Source organism: Colossoma macropomum, unplaced genomic scaffold (genome assembly GCF_904425465.1).
Source record: "Colossoma macropomum unplaced genomic scaffold, Colossoma_macropomum, whole genome shotgun sequence".
NCBI lineage: Eukaryota > Metazoa > Chordata > Actinopteri > Characiformes > Serrasalmidae > Colossoma > Colossoma macropomum.
In genome coordinates, this window is record NW_023495193.1 from 71,774 (window position 1) to 93,435 (window position 21,662).

The 21,662-nt window shown below is 36.5% G+C and overlaps 2 protein-coding genes across 2 annotated transcripts; both read right to left on the bottom strand.

Moving 5' to 3' along the window:
* Nucleotides 1–11,907: 11,907 nt before the first annotated feature.
* Nucleotides 11,908–14,569, bottom strand: LOC118801126 (calponin homology domain-containing protein DDB_G0272472-like). Its single transcript, XM_036561292.1, has 3 exons — nt 13,831–14,569; nt 13,490–13,561; nt 11,908–13,392 (listed from the first exon to the last, which is right to left on the bottom strand). The coding sequence occupies exons 1-3, from the start codon at nt 14,552–14,554 to the stop codon at nt 12,077–12,079; spliced, it is 2,112 nt and encodes a 703-aa protein (XP_036417185.1). The 5' UTR covers nt 14,555–14,569; the 3' UTR covers nt 11,908–12,076.
* A 2,301-nt stretch (nt 14,570–16,870) lies between these two features.
* On the bottom strand, nt 16,871–20,103 carry LOC118801125 (microtubule-associated protein 1A-like). Its single transcript, XM_036561291.1, has 3 exons — nt 19,737–20,103; nt 19,595–19,663; nt 16,871–17,520 (listed from the first exon to the last, which is right to left on the bottom strand). Exons 1-3 carry the CDS (start codon nt 19,822–19,824, stop codon nt 16,871–16,873), a joined length of 807 nt encoding a protein of 268 aa, XP_036417184.1. The 5' UTR covers nt 19,825–20,103.
* Nucleotides 20,104–21,662: the final 1,559 nt, after the last annotated feature.

Here is a 21,662-nt window from a genome sequence, read left to right on the forward strand (position 1 = left end):
AGTTCATATCAGGACTGATCAGCAAGCTAACAGGCTAAAAATAGCAAACATACTAAACAACTCCATCATTAATATCACAGGCTTGAATTAAAGCATGATATGATTCACTGCAAAACAGTTAAATTCTTAAATATATAAGTCTAAAGAATGTCACTTGAATGGCCTACACACTTCAAATGTCCATGTTTCAGTCAAAAGCAGCATCAAACCCAGACTTGAGTTTCAAACGGTGAATGTATGTGAATGAATCCCGAATTACTATTTTTAGCTATACTGAGAACTGTTGGAGTTTAGGAGTCAGTATTCAAATTCATACATAGTGCACTATGTAGGGAGCCATTTGAGATTCAGCTCAAGTGTGGAAGGAGGAGTGCTGTTAGATTGGCAGAAGAAGACCAAAGAAAAAGCTCTTTATGAATGAGGTTTTGTATTAAACTACATCTGGAGACATTTGGAACATTTAAAACATTCAGTCTGTTCTCTGACCACAAGAGGGCAGCAGCATCTAAATGGAATGAACCGGCTTTCATTCCTTTACTCTGAGCTTTTATGGCTTTAATGGCTGTTTTTCCTCCTTTTTGTTTGTTCACCATAATCTATCAGCTCAGTAGTTTCCATGTTATTTAGTCATGTTATGTTAAATAGAACTATAAAGTCTCTCTGCAGCTACAAACCACAGAGAAACTTGATCATATACAGTAACTGTCAGCTCAAAGAGACCTGTTTGTCACTTTATTTAAACTTTTTAAAGAAAATGGCACTTTTCTTTAAAAGTTATAAAAATAACTAATTAACATATAACAATTGTTAACACAAACATTTAGACAAATATATTCTAGTTGTTAACTTATTTTACAAACAAATCATGTCTTACAATTTCAGTAGTAGGTGTGTAGAGAAATGCAAACAGACATAATAGATTACTGATGTGCATAAAGCAGAATATTAAACTATATTTACTGAAATAGATTTTTCATTACAGTCTCTAAGAGCTGCATAGCTGCTCTTTCCATCACACAGACTGAGAGTCTCACAAAAATGATGGAGTAAAACTTCTTACAGTGACAGAACAGCATTAAACAGAGCTTCAAGATAAACAGCTCCTCAGTGCAAATACCAAATACATAGAACAGAACAAAAAGCTCCTTCAACAGGATTTCAACCTCCTTACATGATTTACACTCTCAGCTCTTTATTTACTGATGTTGAGTGGACACTGCAGTGGACATACTGATGATGTAAAAGAACTCTCTTCTATCTAGACACCATTGAAATGATGGGACACAGTGAAGGTGTGGAAGTGAGCTGGTTGTAAACTGAATGTGAGGTGTATGATGGACTCTCAGTGTGGGGTGTGTTGGAGCAGCTGAGGGAAACTGATAGAGCTGCAGGCTGTAGCTGCAGTAACAGATGGATGAGCTGAACAGGAATAAGAGACTTTTACACTTTGAGTACTTTGTAAAAGTAGTGATGGCTGAAAACTGAACACACTGTTCTAAATGTACTCAGTAACAGATTCAGTTACAGCACATAAACAACTCTGCTTTTGTCATTTTTGTTTATTTTACAGTCTTCCTTGCTGTCCTTGGTTGGCAGTTTTCTTTACTGAATTCTTTTCTTAATGTGTAAAAAAATAACATGAATAAAAAATGTAATGTGCATAAAAAATCGCTTACCACTTAACTTTAATTCTTAACAATTTTCTTCTACTTCATTGCACTGCTGCCCCCACAATCCCCCAAGACCACTTTATCCAGTATATTCGGTAAAAAGTGGGACAGTACTAAAAATTCACTTTGTCAAGAGTTCAGTGTAATTTGACATCACCTACACATTGTCAGACAATTATGGTCCACTTTTACTAAACTCACCGTACTATAACATTACAATTAAATTACTGTCAATAGTTTGCCGTGTGTGTCACATTTGACTATAACTTGAGTAACTATGTGGTTTTTAGTTAATGACATCATCATGCCATGCAATGCACGAAAGTCCAATACAACATAAGTGCTCAGCTTATCACTTGTGTAACTCATGTCCACAACTGAGGAGACTGTTCAGTTCAATCATCCCACAAAAGAGCTCAGAATCACTGGGATAAATAACTAGATCATCTGATTTATCAGTCTACTCAGGCTTTAGTACGAACTTGAGTGTTGTAAAGAAGCTGCTTGTTGAGTTTCTTATTAAGAGTTCATGTAATGAGCATGTCTGCTATATGCCATTCACTGATTTTAATGTAGTTAATAAACAAGCATTTATGGTTTAAAGAATGTGTTCTAAAAGTATTCTCTTAAATACATAAAATATACAAAAACAACTGTATTTTGAATACTGCCTTCTCAAAATGTAACAAGAACCTTTAATTTAGAACCTAGTAATTTTCTGCTACATCCCAACGCTGTTTGCAAATATGAGAATTCAGTGTAACTGGAATAATGAAAAAGATCAGCACACACAGTATAATCTGCTGTCGATCCCTACAGATTGAGTGAGTTTTGACTGAACTATTAAATAAAAACATCATGATGAGGATGGAGATCTATGATGTTTAATTATAATGATAAATAACAGCACACACGGAGTTCAAACGCGCACACACACACACACACACACACACACAGCAGGTTTTCATGCCAAACAAGCAGAAGCTCCTGATTCTACTTGGTTTTTCCACTGATCTCTTTCAAACAGTTGATTTCGTCTGAGCTTCTGCTTTTTTGGAATGAAACCCTGCAGCCACTCAGGCCCTCTGCAGACAAGACTGGACACTCCACCACTTTAGCTGATTTTTAGTAATTTGTGGTGATTTGATTTGTGGTGTTTCATTATTATTTTCTTCCACGAATATGCATTCACAAAAAACATTTATGATGTCCATGTAGCTTTAGACTGAGTGGAAATAGCATCTTTATCACATTCACTGCAGTCCTTTTCGTCTGTGTAAGATTGTTCATAACTTTCTGAAAAGTTTTTTTGTGCTTAGGAAATTCAAACCACGTCGTTTTCTTTAAGCTTAGGTCGAGACAGTTTACCGGCTCTTTTAATGATGGAACACTTGAATTTGGTTGGGCTAGTTTACCTCTTCAGGACATTTCTGAATAGATGTGTGAAAGGTGTGATTGTAAGATATGACCACATCTGAAATGACCTCTAAATATCTCAAAATGTTAAATTCTGTAAAATATCTAAACCATGTTTGGGCTGGGCAGCACGGTGGCGCAGTGGGTAGTGCTGCTGCCTCACAGCAAGAAGGACCTGGATTCGATGCTGAGGGGCTGACACTTTATTGTCTAGAACTGCAAACTTTCTGTGTGGAGTTTGCACGTTCTCCCCGTGTCTGTGTGGGTTTCCTTCAGGTTCTCCAGTTTCCTCCCAAAGACATGTAGTCGGGCCAATTAGACAGGCTAAATTGACTCTAGGTGTGTGTGTGTGTGTGTGTGTGTGTGAATGTATATGTCTGTGTGTCTGCCCTGTGATGGACTGGCGACCAGTCCAGGGTGTTTTCTGCCTTCCGCCCAATGACCACTGGGATAGGCTCCAGCTCCCCCCGTGACCCAGAAGGATAAGCGGCTTAGAAAATGTGTGTGTTTGGGCTGATCCAAGGACAAAAGAAGATCAGGATATCAGAGGACTTGACACAATGTGCAAAGCAGGCCAGGAACAAGCTTTGGCCACTGGTGGAACAAGCCAGAAAGGATGGAAAGCGTGCAAAATCTAGGGGACCATTTGCTGTAATTGATGGCAAGAAGGTGACTGTGGGAACTATTTGATTTAAGAGGGCCTGAAATGTCAGTAACGGGGAGCTCTGTGTTTTTGTTCTGAAACTCCTGTGGATGGATCCCAATCAACTATAAAACTTTTTTACCCCTACCATTAGACTGGAAAAAGTTTTGATGTTATTTGCTATGTATAAAGGCAGAAGACATGAACAGGGTACAGTTGAAGAGGGACCTTTGACTTTAATGTTATTGATGAGAGGTTTGCGATTGTTGTGTAAGATTTGAGGGATGGTGCTGGTACAGTCGAGGTTTTGCACTTTACAAAGAATTTCTTCCTTTTCTAAACACTTAAGCAGGTGAAGAGTGTTTTTTGATGTTGTTTTGTACGTCGGTTAAACTGTCATGTTTTTCTCTTGATTGTGCAGGGGTTGTGTAATTTAACAAAACGAAAGGCCTTATTTTTATTTTTTAAGGCTCAAAGAAGAAATGTCTGTTTTCTTCAAGAAACACGTTCATGTTCCAAAGACGAAGTATTTTGGAGCTATCATTTGGGAACTACAGCTGTATTTAGCCATGGAATTAATACCTTTGGGGGGGTTTTACTTTTATTCAATCCAAACTTCTATGGTAGTATTCTTGAGTCACATTGTTCCTCAGAAGGTAGATGGCTAAAAGTAGTAGTTCTTTTAGGGGACCTCTTTTATATTTTGGCAAATATATATGGCTACAGTTACTAATTCTAACAAAATACTTTTTCAAGAGATTGTTACAAATATTTCTGATTTGAAAATTAAATACCCTTCATCTGTGGTATTGCAGGGGGAGATTTCAATGAAGTTCTTGATTTGTTTATGAATAGGTTTCCTCCAAGATGTAATTTTAGCCGGCCTAATCCAATTATTATTGACTTTTGTGGTATTTTCTTTTTGCTGGACACTTATAGCGTAGAGTATAATAACAATGATAACAGACTTGTCACAAAAATCTCGTGTTAATTTTTGGCTTGTTTCCGATCGGCTTGCAGCTTTTATTAAGTCATGCGACATCTCTCAGCCCCTCTTCCAGACCATGCTGCCACTGATTTGATCATATCTGAAAAAAAGTAACTTTTGCCCAAAACAAGGCTATTGGAAGCTAAATATTTCTCTTTTACAACAATCCTCATTCAAAAAGGGACTAATGGTTCCGTAATCTCAAAATGGGAACTGGTCAAGTATGAATGTTGAATATGTTCCATGAATTTCAGTGAACAATTTGCTTTAATTAAAGCTGCAAAAATGCTGATATATTGAAAGAAATAAATCTGATTTTGTCCCTTCAACAAACAAGTGAAGCAGACAGTAAAAAGCTTCAGTCACTGAAAGAAGAATTAAATGCCTTTTTTGTTGAGAAAGCTAAAGGAGTTTTTGTCAGATCTAAAGCAAAATGGGGGAAAAAATCATTAGATTTCTTCAATTTGGAAAAAGAAAGAACTGAACTAAAAAAAAAAAATCATCACTTTATATTAATGATAAACTTACATCCGATGAAAAACTTTTTTCTCTAACTTTTATCGACAGCTGTAAATGTCTACATTTAAGCCTCAAATTGGTAACCAGTTTTATATAAGTAATAATGCAAATATTTATAAATAATCTACAATACAACATCTATACATCTAGAATACATCTATATATCTGTAATAAGTGAACAACAACAACAAAAAAAAACACTGCAAGAACTGGATTAGATTATAACAAAGAATACATTGAGCAAAAGTCCAGGTCCTGATGGTCTGCCTTTAAAATTTTACAGGACATTTTGGAAGGACATTAGAGAAATTTTGTTGGAGATGTTCATAGAAAGCATAGAAATACAGGAACTCACTGATTCCATGAAACAAGGCCTGATTACACGACTACCAAAACCAAATATAAACAAATTGTATTTAGAGAACTGGCACCCAATTAAATTACTTAACTCAGATTATAATCTAGCTGAGCCTTATGCCAACTAATTAAAAACATGTTTGAAGAAATTATCTCTACCTCACAGTCTGGTTTCATGACAGGTAGAAATATTACAAAGAACACTTGGCGTATTTTAGATTCTTGTACTACAATGAATTGGTAAATAAGGAATCAATTATTTTACTTTTGGATTTCTAGCCTTTGATGTGGTGGAACACGTATTTGTGAATAAAGCTGTGCATCTCTTTGGTTTGGGTGATGGATTTCTGAAGGTGGTTCAGACCTTTTATAAAATATCAATAGCAATGTTTCCTTGGCCTCTGCGATTTATCATCAAAAGAGGTGTCTCACCATTTTTATTCCTGCGAGTTGCTGAAATTCTAAACATTGACATAGCTCACCGCTCCAACATCAAAGGTATTAAGATTACAAAGCACAAATTTATAATCACTCAATTAGCCGATGACACTGCTCTGTTCTTCACAGACAAAAATCAGGTCATAGTAGTCCTGGATGCGCTAAAGCTATTCTGAAGTGCATCTGGGCTTTCAGTTAATCAACATAAACGTGATACATAATCTGAATGACTTGCATACATGTGGCATAAAGGTTAAACAGACAGTCTGATACTTTGGCATTCCAATAAGCAAAATACCTTCTGAGAGGTTAGCAGGTAATTTCTGTGATAAAATCCAAAAATCTAAAAGTATCTTTAACTGTTGGTGACAGAAAGACCTGACAATTCAGGGGCACATCTTGCTTTCAAAGGCTGAAGGTATTTCAAGGTTAGTGTATCCAGCCTTATCTCTTCTCCATATCTCTTATCTCTCTTTTATTATTCATATGGAAAAATAAAACTGAACACATTAAAAGGAAGACAATAATTAGAATAATTAGAAATTATTCAGAAGGTGGGTTTAATGCCCTAGATTTTAATACTATTAAACAGTTATTTAAAATAATTGGACAAAGCATTGCCTTAAGGGAAATGGACTGCTGTGATTTGAGAAATGCGGTGGGTTGAAATTCTTACTGTCTTGTCTTTTCAAAAGCAGTAAAACTCAGTAAAAATCTTCCATAAGCTCTGAAATATTTGGCCTTTAAACACTGTTTTTCTTCCCACAGCTGTATTCTATGGATAAACTAGCATGTTTTATTTAGAAACAAGACCATGCTTAGGAAAGAATGGTATGATAAAGGTATACTTTTTGTTATAAGTTTGCTAAAATGTAACAGTGAGAGATAAACGCTCAAATGATGTGACTGGACAGGCTTTGTGGTTTTATTATTATTATTAGTAGTAGTAGTAGTATTGTTGTTGTTTTAATATTATTATTATTATTATTACTATTATTATTATTATTATAAAAACTGTAAATTGATTAAAAAACTACATTATTTCTACTAAAAACAACAGTCTTAAATAATATGTGGAAAACAAACTGCAATATAAAATGAAAACGACTTGAAAGATATTTATAGTTTTTAATTTTTTTTTTGCTTGTTTTTATTTTTGTTTAAAGGTTTTACATCTTTTATAATTTATTTGGTTGTTAGTATCTGATCTAATTATTACATGAAGTATTAATTTGATGAAATTATTTTCAGACCAAATTTGGTACAAACTGAAGATTTTGTTTTTCATACTAAAATATAAAATTGATGTTACAACATTTTTCTTCTAAACGTGTAATATAAAAAAAGCTTAAATTTTTATTAAAATACAAAATGAAAAAAAGTTACAACATTTTTCTAATAAAATATTAAATTAAAAATATTAAATTACTTGTTTGTTTACTTAATAACAACAGTTAAAAACTGTTCGTGTCATAAAGGTGCTGCATACAAACACACAGACTGGCTGATGATCAAACAGACTGTCCATCCTCAGAATGGTCAGGGTTTTACTGACTGTTGCAGCTGCTTTTTCAGCTTCAGTGTCTTGAGCCTTCTTCAGATTTCAGATTGTGGAGAAACAGAATCTAAATGTCTGATGGCTCTTTGCTCAGATACTCAGACAGCAGGTTGTGGTCGCTCAAAACTTCCTGCTCAGTGTATAAATTCTCCACAACATGTTCATCACAAAATCATCCAGCGATTCTTTAAAGCCAAAGTCCAGCGCAGAACCTCTCTGATCTGGACTTCACAAGCAGTAAGGAGAGAAGCATTTCTGCTTTAACAGGTCATCCAGAATCCGGGCTGGTTCCCCATCCATACATGTGTGTTTCCTGTGTGATAGATGATTTGTTTCGCGTTCTGGACACTCTATCACCCTATTCTCTCTCAGACAGCAGAACTTCGCAGTTTTAGTCATGCTGAGGACTAAGTTGTTCTGTCCTCATCCTCAAGGCCTCATTCAGTCAAGTTAAATTAATCTTCAGTCTTTTCGAACTATTTGGCCACATGAAATACGGAATTCCATGCTTGTGCAGATTATCTTGTATGAATGCATGGTAGCACAATTTACTAAAAGAGTTCCTGACTGACCGTCGCTCTCAGAGTCTGGAGAATCCATGATGTTCACAAACGCTTTGCAGGAACAATGCAGACCCAGGCAAACCTGTGACTTTCAGCAATGAACCACAGACTAGAGAGACATTCAGTAAAGTTACTGTGTAACATCTGTGTGTATGTGGTGTGTTGAGGTCTCCAACTGGACACTCTAAAATCTACAACAGTACTAAAGACAGTTTTTACAGCAGAAACCTGAGTCTCATTCTTGCCTGCAGGAAATTCTGGGCATTTAAACATCAGCGATTATATTTCTGCTTCAGTGATTATAGTGAGGTTGTGGTTATTTTTGAGCTTTCCATTTCCATTTTTGAGCTTAAACAAACACTTTCTGATGAGCTTTTTAAGAAAATGTATTTTAGGTCTGTTCAGTTAGCTGTTGGACTGGTTGCACAGGCTGTTAATGAGAGATGGTACAATGTGGCACATCCACTTATGAAAGCAGTGCATTTTTCAGCCCAGTGAATTGACCAAGCACAGGCTGTCTAAGGTCTTGGGGTTGTTTCTTAACTCATCTCTCTTTGAAGCCTTTTTGCAGGCATCCTTCTGGGAACCTTGTTCGGAAATATTCCATAAAGTACCAGAAGATTTTAAATTAAAATCTGGCTGCATCTGTCACAAAGCTAAAGCTGGGCAGTGTCTCGATCTTCCAGCAGGAAAATAATCCAGAACATACATAAAAATCCACACACAAAAGGTTCAGCAACCACAGAATCTAGCTTTTACCACAGACCAAAGCCCCACTGAAAACCTGTAACGTGAGCTAACGAGGGGAGTTACAACACCTAGAACTAGGACCCTGAGGGATGGTTTCAGATTGCTTGCTCTGCATTCTCCAATCTTATTAAGCAGTATAGGAGAAGAGTACCAGTGCTGGGTGACAATAATTTCTTTAAAATAAAATGAATTTTATTAAAATAAAAAAAACTTGTATCTCATCTGTCTCTTTTGAAAACAATGAAGTTTCTCTGATACAACATGGTAAAAAGCTATTATACACTAAAACAACAAAGTGAAATAGTGAAGTAATAATGAAACTCTGGAAGTGTCACTGTAGAGGTCATCTTTATGTCCTATGAGCTCTAAAATCTCCTTATACAGATGCAGACACTTCATATGAGTAACTATATCAATTCTACAGTACAGTAAACTTGAGGTTTGTGTTTAGTTTTCTACACAGGATGAATGTTTACAGTAAGCTTTAGCATGATGCTAACTGTTCTTACCTTTGCTGTTTTCATAGTCATATTGCTGCTGGAGGTGAAATATGTCCACGTTATAGATTTCAGAGTGAAATTCTAGTCTAGTTTCACTTTAATGTTCTTTACAGCTGCTGTGTTTGATCGTCTAACCTACCCTACTGGTTTAAGAGTTTCCAAAACAACTTCCTCAAACCCTCCCAAAATATTCCACATTCCTACTTTATACAGACAACAAAAAACAGAATCTCGTTCACTCCAGTGGGAAATTATTAAATTTCAGCGCTTGTTTTTCCTTTTAGAGTTTAGAGTGAGTTTGTGGTTCTTTTTTGTGATTTGAAGACTGTCTGTGACTATTATGATCATAAACAAACATTTTCTGTGGAGTTATTTTCATGACGAAGCAGTTGTGCTGAAGGTGTGTTCAGCTGTGTGGGTTTCTTGTACAGGCTGCTCGGTTCAAGAAGCAGGAGAGAGGTGAAGTGGATGGCGTGACTGCACACGCCACTTATGCAAACAGGAACTACAACATTTTTTCTTCGCATTGATTTGAACAGGCACACTGTAGATACAGACATTGACCGTAAATAAATACGTTTTTTTTCTATATTTTTCATGATAAGAGAATATACTTGTAAAATACAAGAAAATCAGCTTTTTCAACAAATCTGCTGTAAAAATACAGTCAAAGTCTGTTATTTTAAATTAGAAGAATCCATTTTTTTTTTAGCATGGTTGTACCATTTCGTGGTGAGCAAAGTGATTTAGTGCAAGCTGACAGGAGGTTTAGCTGAGTTGACTAAGTGTCCGGATTTAACATTATCAAAACACAGCTGAAGACTTAACCACAGAGTCGCCAGGGTCGCTGTTTCGCCGCCAAATTGGGCTCGTTTGAAAGCGACTGATGACAGACAGAAAATGAACGGCCTTATTAGCATTTAAACGAATCGTCATAGGAGTGTTTGAACAGCTGTAAACCCGGACAGAGAGCGCAGACAGAGACAGGTCGCGGTTTTCCCCCAAATTGGATTCGAGCTATTCTGGTGCTGCTATATGTTTTCATTCCAGCACAGTCCCACTTTTGCTACTCAGGCTTTAGTAGGAACTTCAGTGTTTGTAAAGAAGCCATTTGTTGAGTTCCTCTTTAGAGTCCGTCTAATGAGCATGTCTGCTATACACCATACACTGATTTAATATAGTTAATAAACAAGCATTTATAGTTTAAAGACTGAATGCTTTTATTTTAATTGACTGAATAAATTTTCTAAATATATTCCCCTAAATATATAATAAGTAACTGTATTTCTGATTCTACTTGTTTATTCAACTGAACTCAGTCAAACAACTAAGCATGTTTGAGCTTCTGCTTTTTTGGAACGAAAACCTGCAGCCACACCGGCCCTTTGCAGAGAAGACTGGACACTCCACCACTTTGGTTCATTTTCAGTCATTTGTGATTTTATTTGTACACACACACACACACACACACACACACACACACACACACACACACACATATCACAGCAGCTTTTTTGTAGTGTTTTAATTATTTTTTCTCCACAAATATGAATTCACAGGAATCCCAAAGGTGATGTTTAAGCTTGAGTGGAAATATCATATCATATTAGTGAATATAGAGCTCTGATGTGCGAGACGCTTAAATTTTAGGGATTTAATTCAGTTCATTTTCAGCTTCATACTGTACTGATGCTGTACAACCTATAGTACTAAACAATCTTACCACTAAAAATGTGCATTTTCGGGAGAGTAATTTGCATATACAAATATATTTTTTCACATTCACAAAACAATTTAATATTCATCATATCTACAGTGTAGTTTATAAATCATCTTTAATAATCATTCAGCACTCCTGCTCTCTTCTCTGTCACTCCAGGCTCTCTCTCCTCTTCTCTGTGTGTTTCTCTCTGAACAGCTGATATCTGATTATCTCACTCAGCTGCTCCATGTAATGCAGCAGCGACTGGAGCTGCTCACAGAACCTCCACTTCTAACGTGCTGCTCCACATTCACTGCAGTCCTAAGAGCTGATCCTGAATCAGTGATTAAAGGCAGTAAGTGAAGCAGTCTGATCTCTGCTCTCTCTGCATTTCAAAAAGTACTTAAGACTATTTAGGTTTGTAAACTATATTTGTATTCAAACAAAATTGAGAAATCAAGGCTAAGAATTCACACATTAAAAACTAGCATGTCATGTAACCTAAAAAATATATTAAAAATGAACATGATGGCAAACAGACTAAAGGCCACAGCCTTTGAGGTGGGCGTAGATATTATAGATTTAGATTTTCAATATTTTTTACTGATTCTGTATTGATAATATTGTTATAAAGAACTTTACGTAATGTAATGTATCTTGAGGTATGTTCTGTATCAAACATTTTCAGTTTTATATGTACCCTAAATGGGTAATGGATTCAAACTGTAACACTCAAACTAAAACCATACACTGAATATTATCATACGTTTATTTGTTTTTATTGAGTTAAAGGGTAAATTGATTTTAATTAAAAAAGATTTAAACTGCACATTAATGTTTTGATATAATTTCAATATGTGTATCGAGTCTCACTGCTGAGGGAAAAATTCACTCATTCTGAGCTCCCCTTCTTTATCAGCTGCTACTGTTTGTTAAATCATTACATCTGCTATGAAAGTCAGTCAGGAGCTCTCACTGATCTGACTGAGTGATTATAACTGGATCTCTACCCATCCACCAAAAGAGCCACTGTGTTAACCTGCTAAACAGTCCTCTAGTGTCCTCCTGATGATCATCTCCTCCTGCTGTGACTCCCTCTCTGACTCCCTCTCTGAGTCTCCACCTCAGTGTTTCTATCTCTCTCTCATTTTCATCCATCCTACAATCAAAATCTTTCTGTGTCTTTGTCATGAGTTCCCATATTCTCTGCTGGAGTTCAGGCAGGATGATCTTCATGAGGTTCCTCTCTGCCTCCATCTTGGCCTCTCTTTCATACGTCTCCCTGATCTCCTCCATCTCCTGTCTGTGTCTCTCCTCCATCTCTCTCTTCTCCTTTTCAGTCTCTTCTTTCAGTCTCTCCAGCTCCAACTGAACCTCATTCCTTCGCTGAATCTCTCTCTCCAGCTCTCTCTCCAGCTCTACCCTTCTCTTCTCATCTCTTTCCTCTTTGAACTCTCCTTCTAGTTTAGTTATTCGCTCTTCATGCTGAGTTATTTGTTCATGACATTTAGCTTTAAATTCTTCAAACTTCTTTGTAATCTCCTGGACACATCTCTCCAGTTTCTCTCTAGTTTCTCTTTCTTGTCTCTCTCTCATCTCCTCTCTTTCTCTCACAATTCTTCTCTCTATCTCTCTGATCTGAGATTGTGTCTCCAGGTAGATCTCACTGCTGTAGAATTTCTCTCTGTTTCCCTTCACCATCTTCTCTATCTTGTCCAGCAGCTCTGAGGTTTGAGAACCATCTCCACTCTCCTTAATGCTGAGACAGTGAAACCTGTTCCCACATTTCTCTACAAGTCTCTGGACCTCCTGGTTTCCTGACTGGATAAACTCTTCAATGTTCTTCTCTTGGACTTCATCAGTAACAGTGAAAAGGATCATGGTGTTCCTCCAACATCTCTCTCCAAAGATCTCCTCCATTTTCTCCAGCATGCCTCTCTCCTCTCCTGTAGACTGCTTCACTGGTATGACTAGGAGGAAGGCGTGGGGTCCTGGGGCAGACAGATGGACACAGAGTCCCACGTCCTCTCTCAGCTCCTCCAGAGAGAGTCCAGGACCGAACCAGTCAGAAGTGTCCACCACAGTCACCTGCCTCCCAGCCACCTCCCCTGGTCTGCTCTCACTCTGCTGCCTCACTGTAGACGCTCCAGCCTGGCTCCTCTCCTCTCTGCCCAGGATGGTGTTTCCTGCTGCTCTCTTCCCACATCCAGTCCTCCCCAGCAGCACCAGCCTGAGCTCTGCTACAGCAACTGACTCTGGAGAGGCTGAAGTAGAGGATTCTCCCATCACTGTGAATCAACAGGGAATTATGAAATGATGTTACTGTATGTGGATATTATTCTCTGAATATTTATAAAATAAACATATGAAAGTGTAATTATTTACTATCTGGAGGAACTCTTTCAATACTGTTTCTTCTCCTGAGTGGTGCTGCTGAGTCTGGAGTCTCTCCACTGACTATAAAACAGAAGAATCAGACATAATGGAGATTAAATATAGTGTGTAGACAGTATAAATTATGAAATTCACATATAGGTTATACTGTTCCTGCATAATATTTTGATGTTATCACTAAATTCTTATAAAACTGCTCATCATAAAACAATTGACGTTTTTTGTTTAAATTCTTATTAAATACACATTTTCTGAAGTAACACCTCCAGTGTGTGGTTCGTGTTTCATAGTGATATATGTTGTAACTTTATGCAACCTTAGGATTTACTTACAGTCTGGAGGTATAAACTCTTTGCTGTTTCTCCTCCTGGCTGGAGCTGCTGAGTCTGGATCTGTTCTCTCCTGCAGCTGCTTGTTTCTCTCCTCTAGAAGTCTGTCTTTCTCCTCAACCTGCTTGTCTCTTTCCATTAGCTGTGTGTTTCTCTCACTTAGAAGTCTCTCCTTCTCTTCAAGCTGTTTGTCTTTTTCACTCACTTCAGTTTTCTGTTGTTCCAGTAGGATCATCATCTCCTGTAGTTTGCTGCTCTTGTCCTGCAGTTCCTTTCTCAGAGTCTCCAGCTGCTTTTTACTGCTTTCCTCCTCTTTCACTGTGATCTCCAGTAGAGTCTCTTTATCTCTCAGCAGTTTGATCTGATTCTCCAGTTGTGAGTCTTTATCTTTAAGCTGTTTATTAACACTGTCTAATCTTTCATTAGTTTCCTTTAATAATGAATCTCTCTTATCAACAGTCTCTAAATGTTCTTTAATAATAATGTTTTTATCTTTCAGTTCTTGTTTTGTCTCTTTTAATTCTTCATCTTTCTCCACAAGTCTTTTCTCCATTTCTTCCATTTGTATTCTATGACTCTCTATTGTCTTTGTTGTTTGTCTCAGTTCATCTTGTGTCTCTGTGAGAAGTTTGTCTTTCTCTTCTAAAATCTTCTCCTTCATCTGGAGTGTTGTTGTATTTTCTGTCAGAAGTCTGTCTTTCTGCTCCACTTGTTTTTCTCTCTCCATAGCTGCTGTCTCTCAAAGAATGTGTTTTGTTTCTTTGAGCTGCTTGGTCTTTTCAGTTAAATCTGTAAGAAAAAATTAATTCAGTCTTTCTCAATTCACAATGTGCCGAGTTGACAGATACACAGTACTGAGATTTAACAGCAGTGAGTTTATTAGCTGGTAATAAATCGTTAAAATGGAGTTGACTTCATCTTTCTCTTATAAAAGTCTGAAAAAAATCAACTGGAATATAAAGAGTCAAATACTTTAAAAATATATATATATATATATATATATATATATATATATTTGTAGAGAATAACAACAAATACACTACCAGTCAAACCTTTAGACACGGCTACTATTTTTCCTTATTTTTACTATTTTCTATATTATGGACTCAAAGTGAAGTAATATATAGAATCATGAAGAGACTGAAAATGTGTTAAACACACCAAAAATATCTATATTTATAAAATTATCTTACAGCCTGGAAATTATCAAGAATTAAAATGAGGAAATTAATGGTAGAGACTAATTAAGGACAATTACACTGCCAGCCAAAATTTGGCAAACTTACTGAAAGAATGTTTTTCCTTTATTTATACTAATTTCCACATTTTACAATCATAGTGAAATCATCAAAACTATAAAATAATTTTAAATTATACAGCGACTTAAAAAGTGTAAACAAATCAAAAATATTTTCTTAGTTTAGATTTTTTTTATTTCCCTACTTTGCCTTGTCGCTTTACACACTCTCGACATTCTCTCAATCAAGAGTCAGTTTAAACACCCTGCACAGTTTTTTAATATCTGTGAAAAATTAATATTTCCATAGACAATTTTATATGTTACAACATTAAAGGAGTGTTTTGTATTTTCTCTTTTCTCTGTCGCCTTTTACCATTCTGCCCTGTGGGCGTGGACCCAGCAGATTGACCGATATCCTCTGCATCAAATGTAATCAGAAACATAGTCAGTACGGCGCAGGCTGTAAATCAGATCATCAACACAGTCTTAACTGTATAAACATGAAGAGGGAGATTCTGAAGAGGAACCTGTTAATCACAGTCTTGTAGGAGCTCCTCAGTGGTACCATTACAGACTGATTTTAGTTTGTTAGGCAGCTAATTGAAGGTTTAGCATTTCAACTGTGGTGCTAACACAGAGCTGAGCTCAGATTCTTTTTTGCCAGCTTGTTGTTTGAATTCTCCCACATTGCACCATTTAAAGTGGAACAGGAAACTCTGAACAAGAAGCTGGTGAAAGGAGGTCAACTTCAGTCTCGTACTGTTAACTGTACATGTGTAACTCCAACGTGTAGAGACTGACTGTTCTCCCTCCTGCATCCAAAACCTGACCATTTGTAAATGAGTGTCATCCCCAAGTAGATTTAATGTTACGTCAGGTAGAGAGATGCGGAGCGTGTGAAGTGTGGGAAGGTCAGTCGATTGCAGAGCTCATTAACATGCAATACAAGGTAGCTTATGATTCCCAATTGTCAATTAGTGTTGTCTGTGACATCTAAATCTAAAATAAAGTCTAATCCCAAAACAGTGGTTAGGGGGCAGTATTCCAAAAAATAAACATTGGGAGGTCATTTTTATGCACTCTGCAGTGCCATATAAATGATGGACTGAAGCAGAAGTATGAAGATAATCACATACTTCCTGCTAATATAACATTTTGAGTAAGGAGGAAAAGTACTGTGCTGGGCCTTTAAGATGTGCTGGGCCAAAAACATGACTGCGGAACACTAGAGGGCGCCAATGAGTAAGTCCTTAATAAATCAGGAGTGAATGGAGCCAAATGGCTAAAAATGAAAAATCAATAACAGCAGTGTTGAAGCTTTTCATCCTATTATACGTTTAGAAAACAAGAGCATTTATATGTAAAAATACTAATTATTGTTTTTACCAATTATTGTTTTTACCATTTGTAAAAACTCCATAAAAACCCATTCATTTTGGACTGGCTCAGGAGCGCAAGACAGACCCACAAGACACTGAGTGGCAGCTCTCCTCACTGCAGGTTCTCTGCTCCTGGATGATTTTCCAGCAGGACTGAAAACTCACACACAGGCCTACATGCTAAACATCTGACTGGTAGTGAATGTTAATAATTATTCAATTACAGTAATTTAATTAATTTACCTTAATAAAGACTAAGATTGATGAGGTTAAACCTGAAAACTCACCAGTCGTCTGTGATGAAATGAGAGTTGTCAGGGTTTCAGTTTCAGTCTGTAGGTCTGAATTCTGTTGTGCTGAAATGATAAAGACAGAATATTAATTTATCAGTCAGATATTTTACAATCAGTCTGTGTCTTAAATTCTACCTGTGTGGTTTAAGTTGTTGTTCTTTCTCTTCTAAACTCTTTCTGCTGACGGGTGAGTTCAGTTTTCTGTGTTCCAGTAGGATCATCATCTCCTGTAGTTTGCTGCTCTTGTCCTGCAGTTCCTTTCTCTGAGTCTCCAGCTGCTTTTTACTGCTTTCCTCCTCTTTCACTGTGATCTCCAGTAGAGTCTCTTTCTCTCTCAGCAGTTTGATCTGATTCTCCAGTTGTGAGTCTTTATCTTTAAGCTGTTTATTAACACTTTCTAATCTTTCATTAGTTTCCTTTAATAATGAATCTCTCTTATCAACAGTCTCTAAATGTTCTTTAATAATCGTGTTTTTATCTTTCAGTTCTTGTTTTGTCTCTTTTAATTCTTCATCTTTCTCCACAAGTCTTTTCTCCATTTCTTCCATTTGTATTCTATGATTCTCTAATGTCTTTGTTGTTTGTCTCAGTTCATCTTGTGTCTCTGTGAGAAGTTTGTCTTTCTCTTCTAAAATCTTCTCCTTCATCTGAAGTGTTGTTGTATTTTCTGTCAGAAGTCTGTCTTTCTCCTCCACTTGTTTTTCTCTCTCCATTAGCTGTCTGTCTCTCTCAGAGAGAATGTGTTTTGTTTCTTTGAGCTGTTTAGTCTTTTCAGTTAAATCTGTAAGAAGATATGAATTAAATCTTTCTGACTTCACAATTTTCCTAGTTCACAGACAAACAGAACTGAAATTTAACAACAGCGTGAGTTTATTAGCTGGTAAGGAAACAATAATTTGGAATAGATTTGATCAAAATTTAGATTTGAAAAAAAAAATGGAATAAGAAGAGTCAAATACATAAATGAGGAAAGTATTCATGGAGATTAATTAATTACTATTGCACCATAAGTCAAACTTTAGAAAATCGCCTTCTTGTAGTTTTCCTTATTTTTCTAATTTTCTCATAATAAAGCAACACATATAGAAAAATCCAGAGATCAAAAGTGTTAAACAAATCAAAAATATCCTGTATTTAAAAAACATTTTATAGCCTGGATATAATCAAGAGTTAAAATAAGGAAATTAATGGTAGAGATTAATTAATGACAATTACACTACCAGCCAGAAGTTTAGACAAAGTTACTTACAGAATGTTTTTCCTTATTCATGCTATTTTAAAACCTCAAAACTAGAAAATAACATGTTAAGAATAATACAGACACCAAAAATTGTAAACAAATCTATTTCTCTACTTTGCCTTGTTGCCTCTTTACACACTCTTGACATTCTCTCAAGCCAGTGTGAGTGTAAAAGTCCTGCAACGTTGTTTTTTTAAAATCTGTGAAAAATAATATTTCTGTAAACAATTTAATATATTTTAGTTATTTTTAATTTTTTCCCCAAAAATGACATCAAAGGAGTGTTTTGTGTTTTCTTTTTTCTCTGTCGCCTTTTACCATTCTGCTGTGTGGGCGTGGACCCAGCAGACTGACTGATATCCTCTGCATCAAGTGTAATCAGAATCATAGTCAGTACAGCGCGGGCTGGAAATCAGATCATCAACATGGTCTTACTTCTATAAACCTGAAGAGGGAGATTCTGAAGAGGAACCTGTTAATCACAGTCTTGTAGGAGCTCCTCAGTGGTACCATTACAGACTGATTTTAGTTTGTTAGGCAGCTAATTGAAGATTTAGCATTTCAACTGTGGTGCTAACACAGAGCTGAGCTCAGATTCTTACTTGCCACCTTTTAGTTTGAATTCTCCCACATTGCACCGTTTAAAGTGGAACAGGAAACTCTGAAGAAGAAGCTGGTGAAAGGAGGTCAACTTCAGTCTCGTACTGTTAACTGTAAATGTGTTACTCCAACGTGTAGAGACTGACTGTTCTCCCTCCTGCATCCAAAACCTGACCATTTGTAAATGAGTGTCATCCCCAAGTAGATTTAATGTTACGTCAGGTAGAGAGATGTGGAGCGTGTGAAGTGTGGGAAGGTCAGTCAATTGCAGAGCTCATGAATATGCAATACAAGATAGCTTATGATTCCCAATTGTCAACTAGAGTTGTCTGTGACATCTAAGATCACGCCAAATAAAGTCTAATCCCAAAACAGTGGTTAGGGGGCAGTATTCCAAAAAATAAACATTGGGAGGTCATTTTTATGCACTCTGCAGTGCCATATAAATGATGGACTGAAGCAGAAGTATGAAGATAATCACATACTTCCTGCTAATATAACATTTTGAGTAAGGAGGAAAAGTACTGTGCTGGGCCTTTAAGATGTGCTGGGCCAAAAACATGACTGCGGAACACTAGAGGGCGCCCACGAGTGAGTCCTCAATAAATCAGGAGTGAATGGAGCCAAATGGCCAAAAATGAAAGATCAATAACAGCAGTGTTGAAGCTTTTCATCCTATTATATGTTTAGAAAACAAGAGCATTTATATATAAAAATTATTAATTATTGTTTTTACCAATTATTGTTTTTACCATTTGTAAAAACTCCATAAAAACCCATTCATTTTGGACTGGCTCAGAAGCGCAAGACAGACCCACAAGACACTGAGTGGCAGCTCTCCTCACTACAGGTTCTCTGCTCCTGGATGATTTTCCAGCAGGACTGAAGACTCACACACAGGCCTACATGCTAAACATCTGACTGGTAGTGAATGTTAATAATTATTCAATTACAGTAATTTAATTAATTTACCTTAATAAAGACTAAGATTGATGAGGTTAAACCTGAAACTCACCAGTCGTCTGTGATGAAATGAGAGTTGTCAGGGTTTCAGTTTCAGTCTGTAGGTCTGAATTCTGTTGTGCTGAAATGATAAAGACAGAATATTAATTTATCAGTCAGATATTTTACAATCAGTCTGTGTCTTAAATTCTTACCTGTGTGTTTAAGTTGTTGTTCTTTCTCTTCTAACTCTTTCTGCTGACAGGTGAGTTCAGTTTTCTGTTGTTCCAGTAGGATCATCATCTCCTGTAGTTTGCTGCTCTTGTCCTGCAGCTCCTTTCTCAGAGTCTCCAGCTTCTTTTTACTGCTTTCCTCCTCTTTCACTGTGATCTCCAGTAGAGTCTCTTTCTCTCTCAGCAGTTTGATCTGATTCTCCAGTTGTGAGTCTTTATCTTTAAGCTGTTTATTAACACTTTCTAATCTTTCATTAGTTTCCTTTAATAATGAATCTCTCTTATCAACTGTCTCTAAATGTTCTTTTATAATCGTGTTTTTTTCTTTCAGTTTTATGTTTTTATCTTTCAGTTCTATGGTTTTCTGTCTCTTTTATTCTCAGGCTTTCTTCTCCACAAGTCTTTTCTCCATCCTCCCCATCGTCGTTTTTCTGTGATTCTCCTCTAATTTCTTTCGTTTGTCTGCTTCAGTCACATCTTTCACCTCACTGAGATGTCTGTTCTTTCTCTCCAGCATCTTGTCCTTGCATCTGAAGTGTCTCTGTTGTTTTGTCAGATGCGTTTTTCCTTCTCTTGGATTTGTTTGTCTTTTTCCATCAGTTCGGCATTGCTCTCTCCATTAAAAGACTTCTCTTTGTCTTTAAGAAGTTGGGTCAGATTCCTGGATACTCTGTAGAAACACAATTAATTTAACATTTTCGCACTCCAGACTGATCATCACCTGTAATTGATTATTACATGTTTTTACAGCTCTTGTAAATTCAGTACTCAGTACAAGCTCCTTTGCTGCTGAAACCTCCAAGTCTCAATTCGTTCAGCTGGTGGTTATGTGAACCAGACAACTCAAGAGTTTAATATGCCTCTGACGTTAAAAATACACTGTCTGATTCCTGAAATACATTGAGTTTTGAAATTACATTTGGTCTAAATCCTTTATTCTAATTTATCCATGGTGGAGTGATGTACTCAGAGAGAGCGAGGCCAATTATGCTCTCTTGGACGCCCGTCTATGGATGGCTGTAGCATCACCAGCGATCTCCTGATGACAGAGCAACGCTTAGACGGTTGAGCCACTCGGGAGCTACAGAGTTTCAAATAGTAAATTAAATCGCTCTGTTTGTGTTGCAGATTATTACAGCCCCTGATCTTTTCACCACCACTGTAAAGAAATCTGAGTCATTCAATACAATCAACTATTCCAAATCAGACCACTCTGACGTTACATCTCTGGGATTCGTCTCTTAAACAGTTCAGATACTTTAACTAGAATAAAGACATCAAGTGTAAAAACTGATTGAAACTATATCAGCAAAGTATTAAATCATCTCATCCTCTAAAACAGACCTTTAACAGAACAGAGTGATGATGTTAAACAGTTATCAGAGAAAGAATCTGTAAAACTGCAGCAGAGAGATCTGAATGATTTCTATCAAAACCAGTGAACACAGAGGTCTGTGATGTGATAGTTTAATAACACTGCATTATATAAATACTAAAAACTAATCTGTTTCATTATAATACAAATGAGAGAGCTTTGAGAAACCTGATCACATTATAATATTAGAATATAACAGGTTTAACAGTCACTGATTTTAATCCTGTATCTCTTTTAAACTCACCGGTCAGCAGAGCAGAATCCTTCATTTTCAGTCTCTCCTCTTCTGTCCATTTTCTGTAACTCTGAATAAAACAGTGTGAAGATTTCATACATGATGTCCAGGGTTGGGTCACTTACTTTAATAATGTATTCCGTTACAGATTCATGATTAGTTGTTGAAAACTAACTGTAAACCTAATCAGACTGGTTTACTATATATAAAGTGATGTAATCTGATCTACTTCTGCTACTTGTGGATTACTGGTCCTTTTATTAAGGACAAATAATTAATAAAGAAAAGAGAAAATATT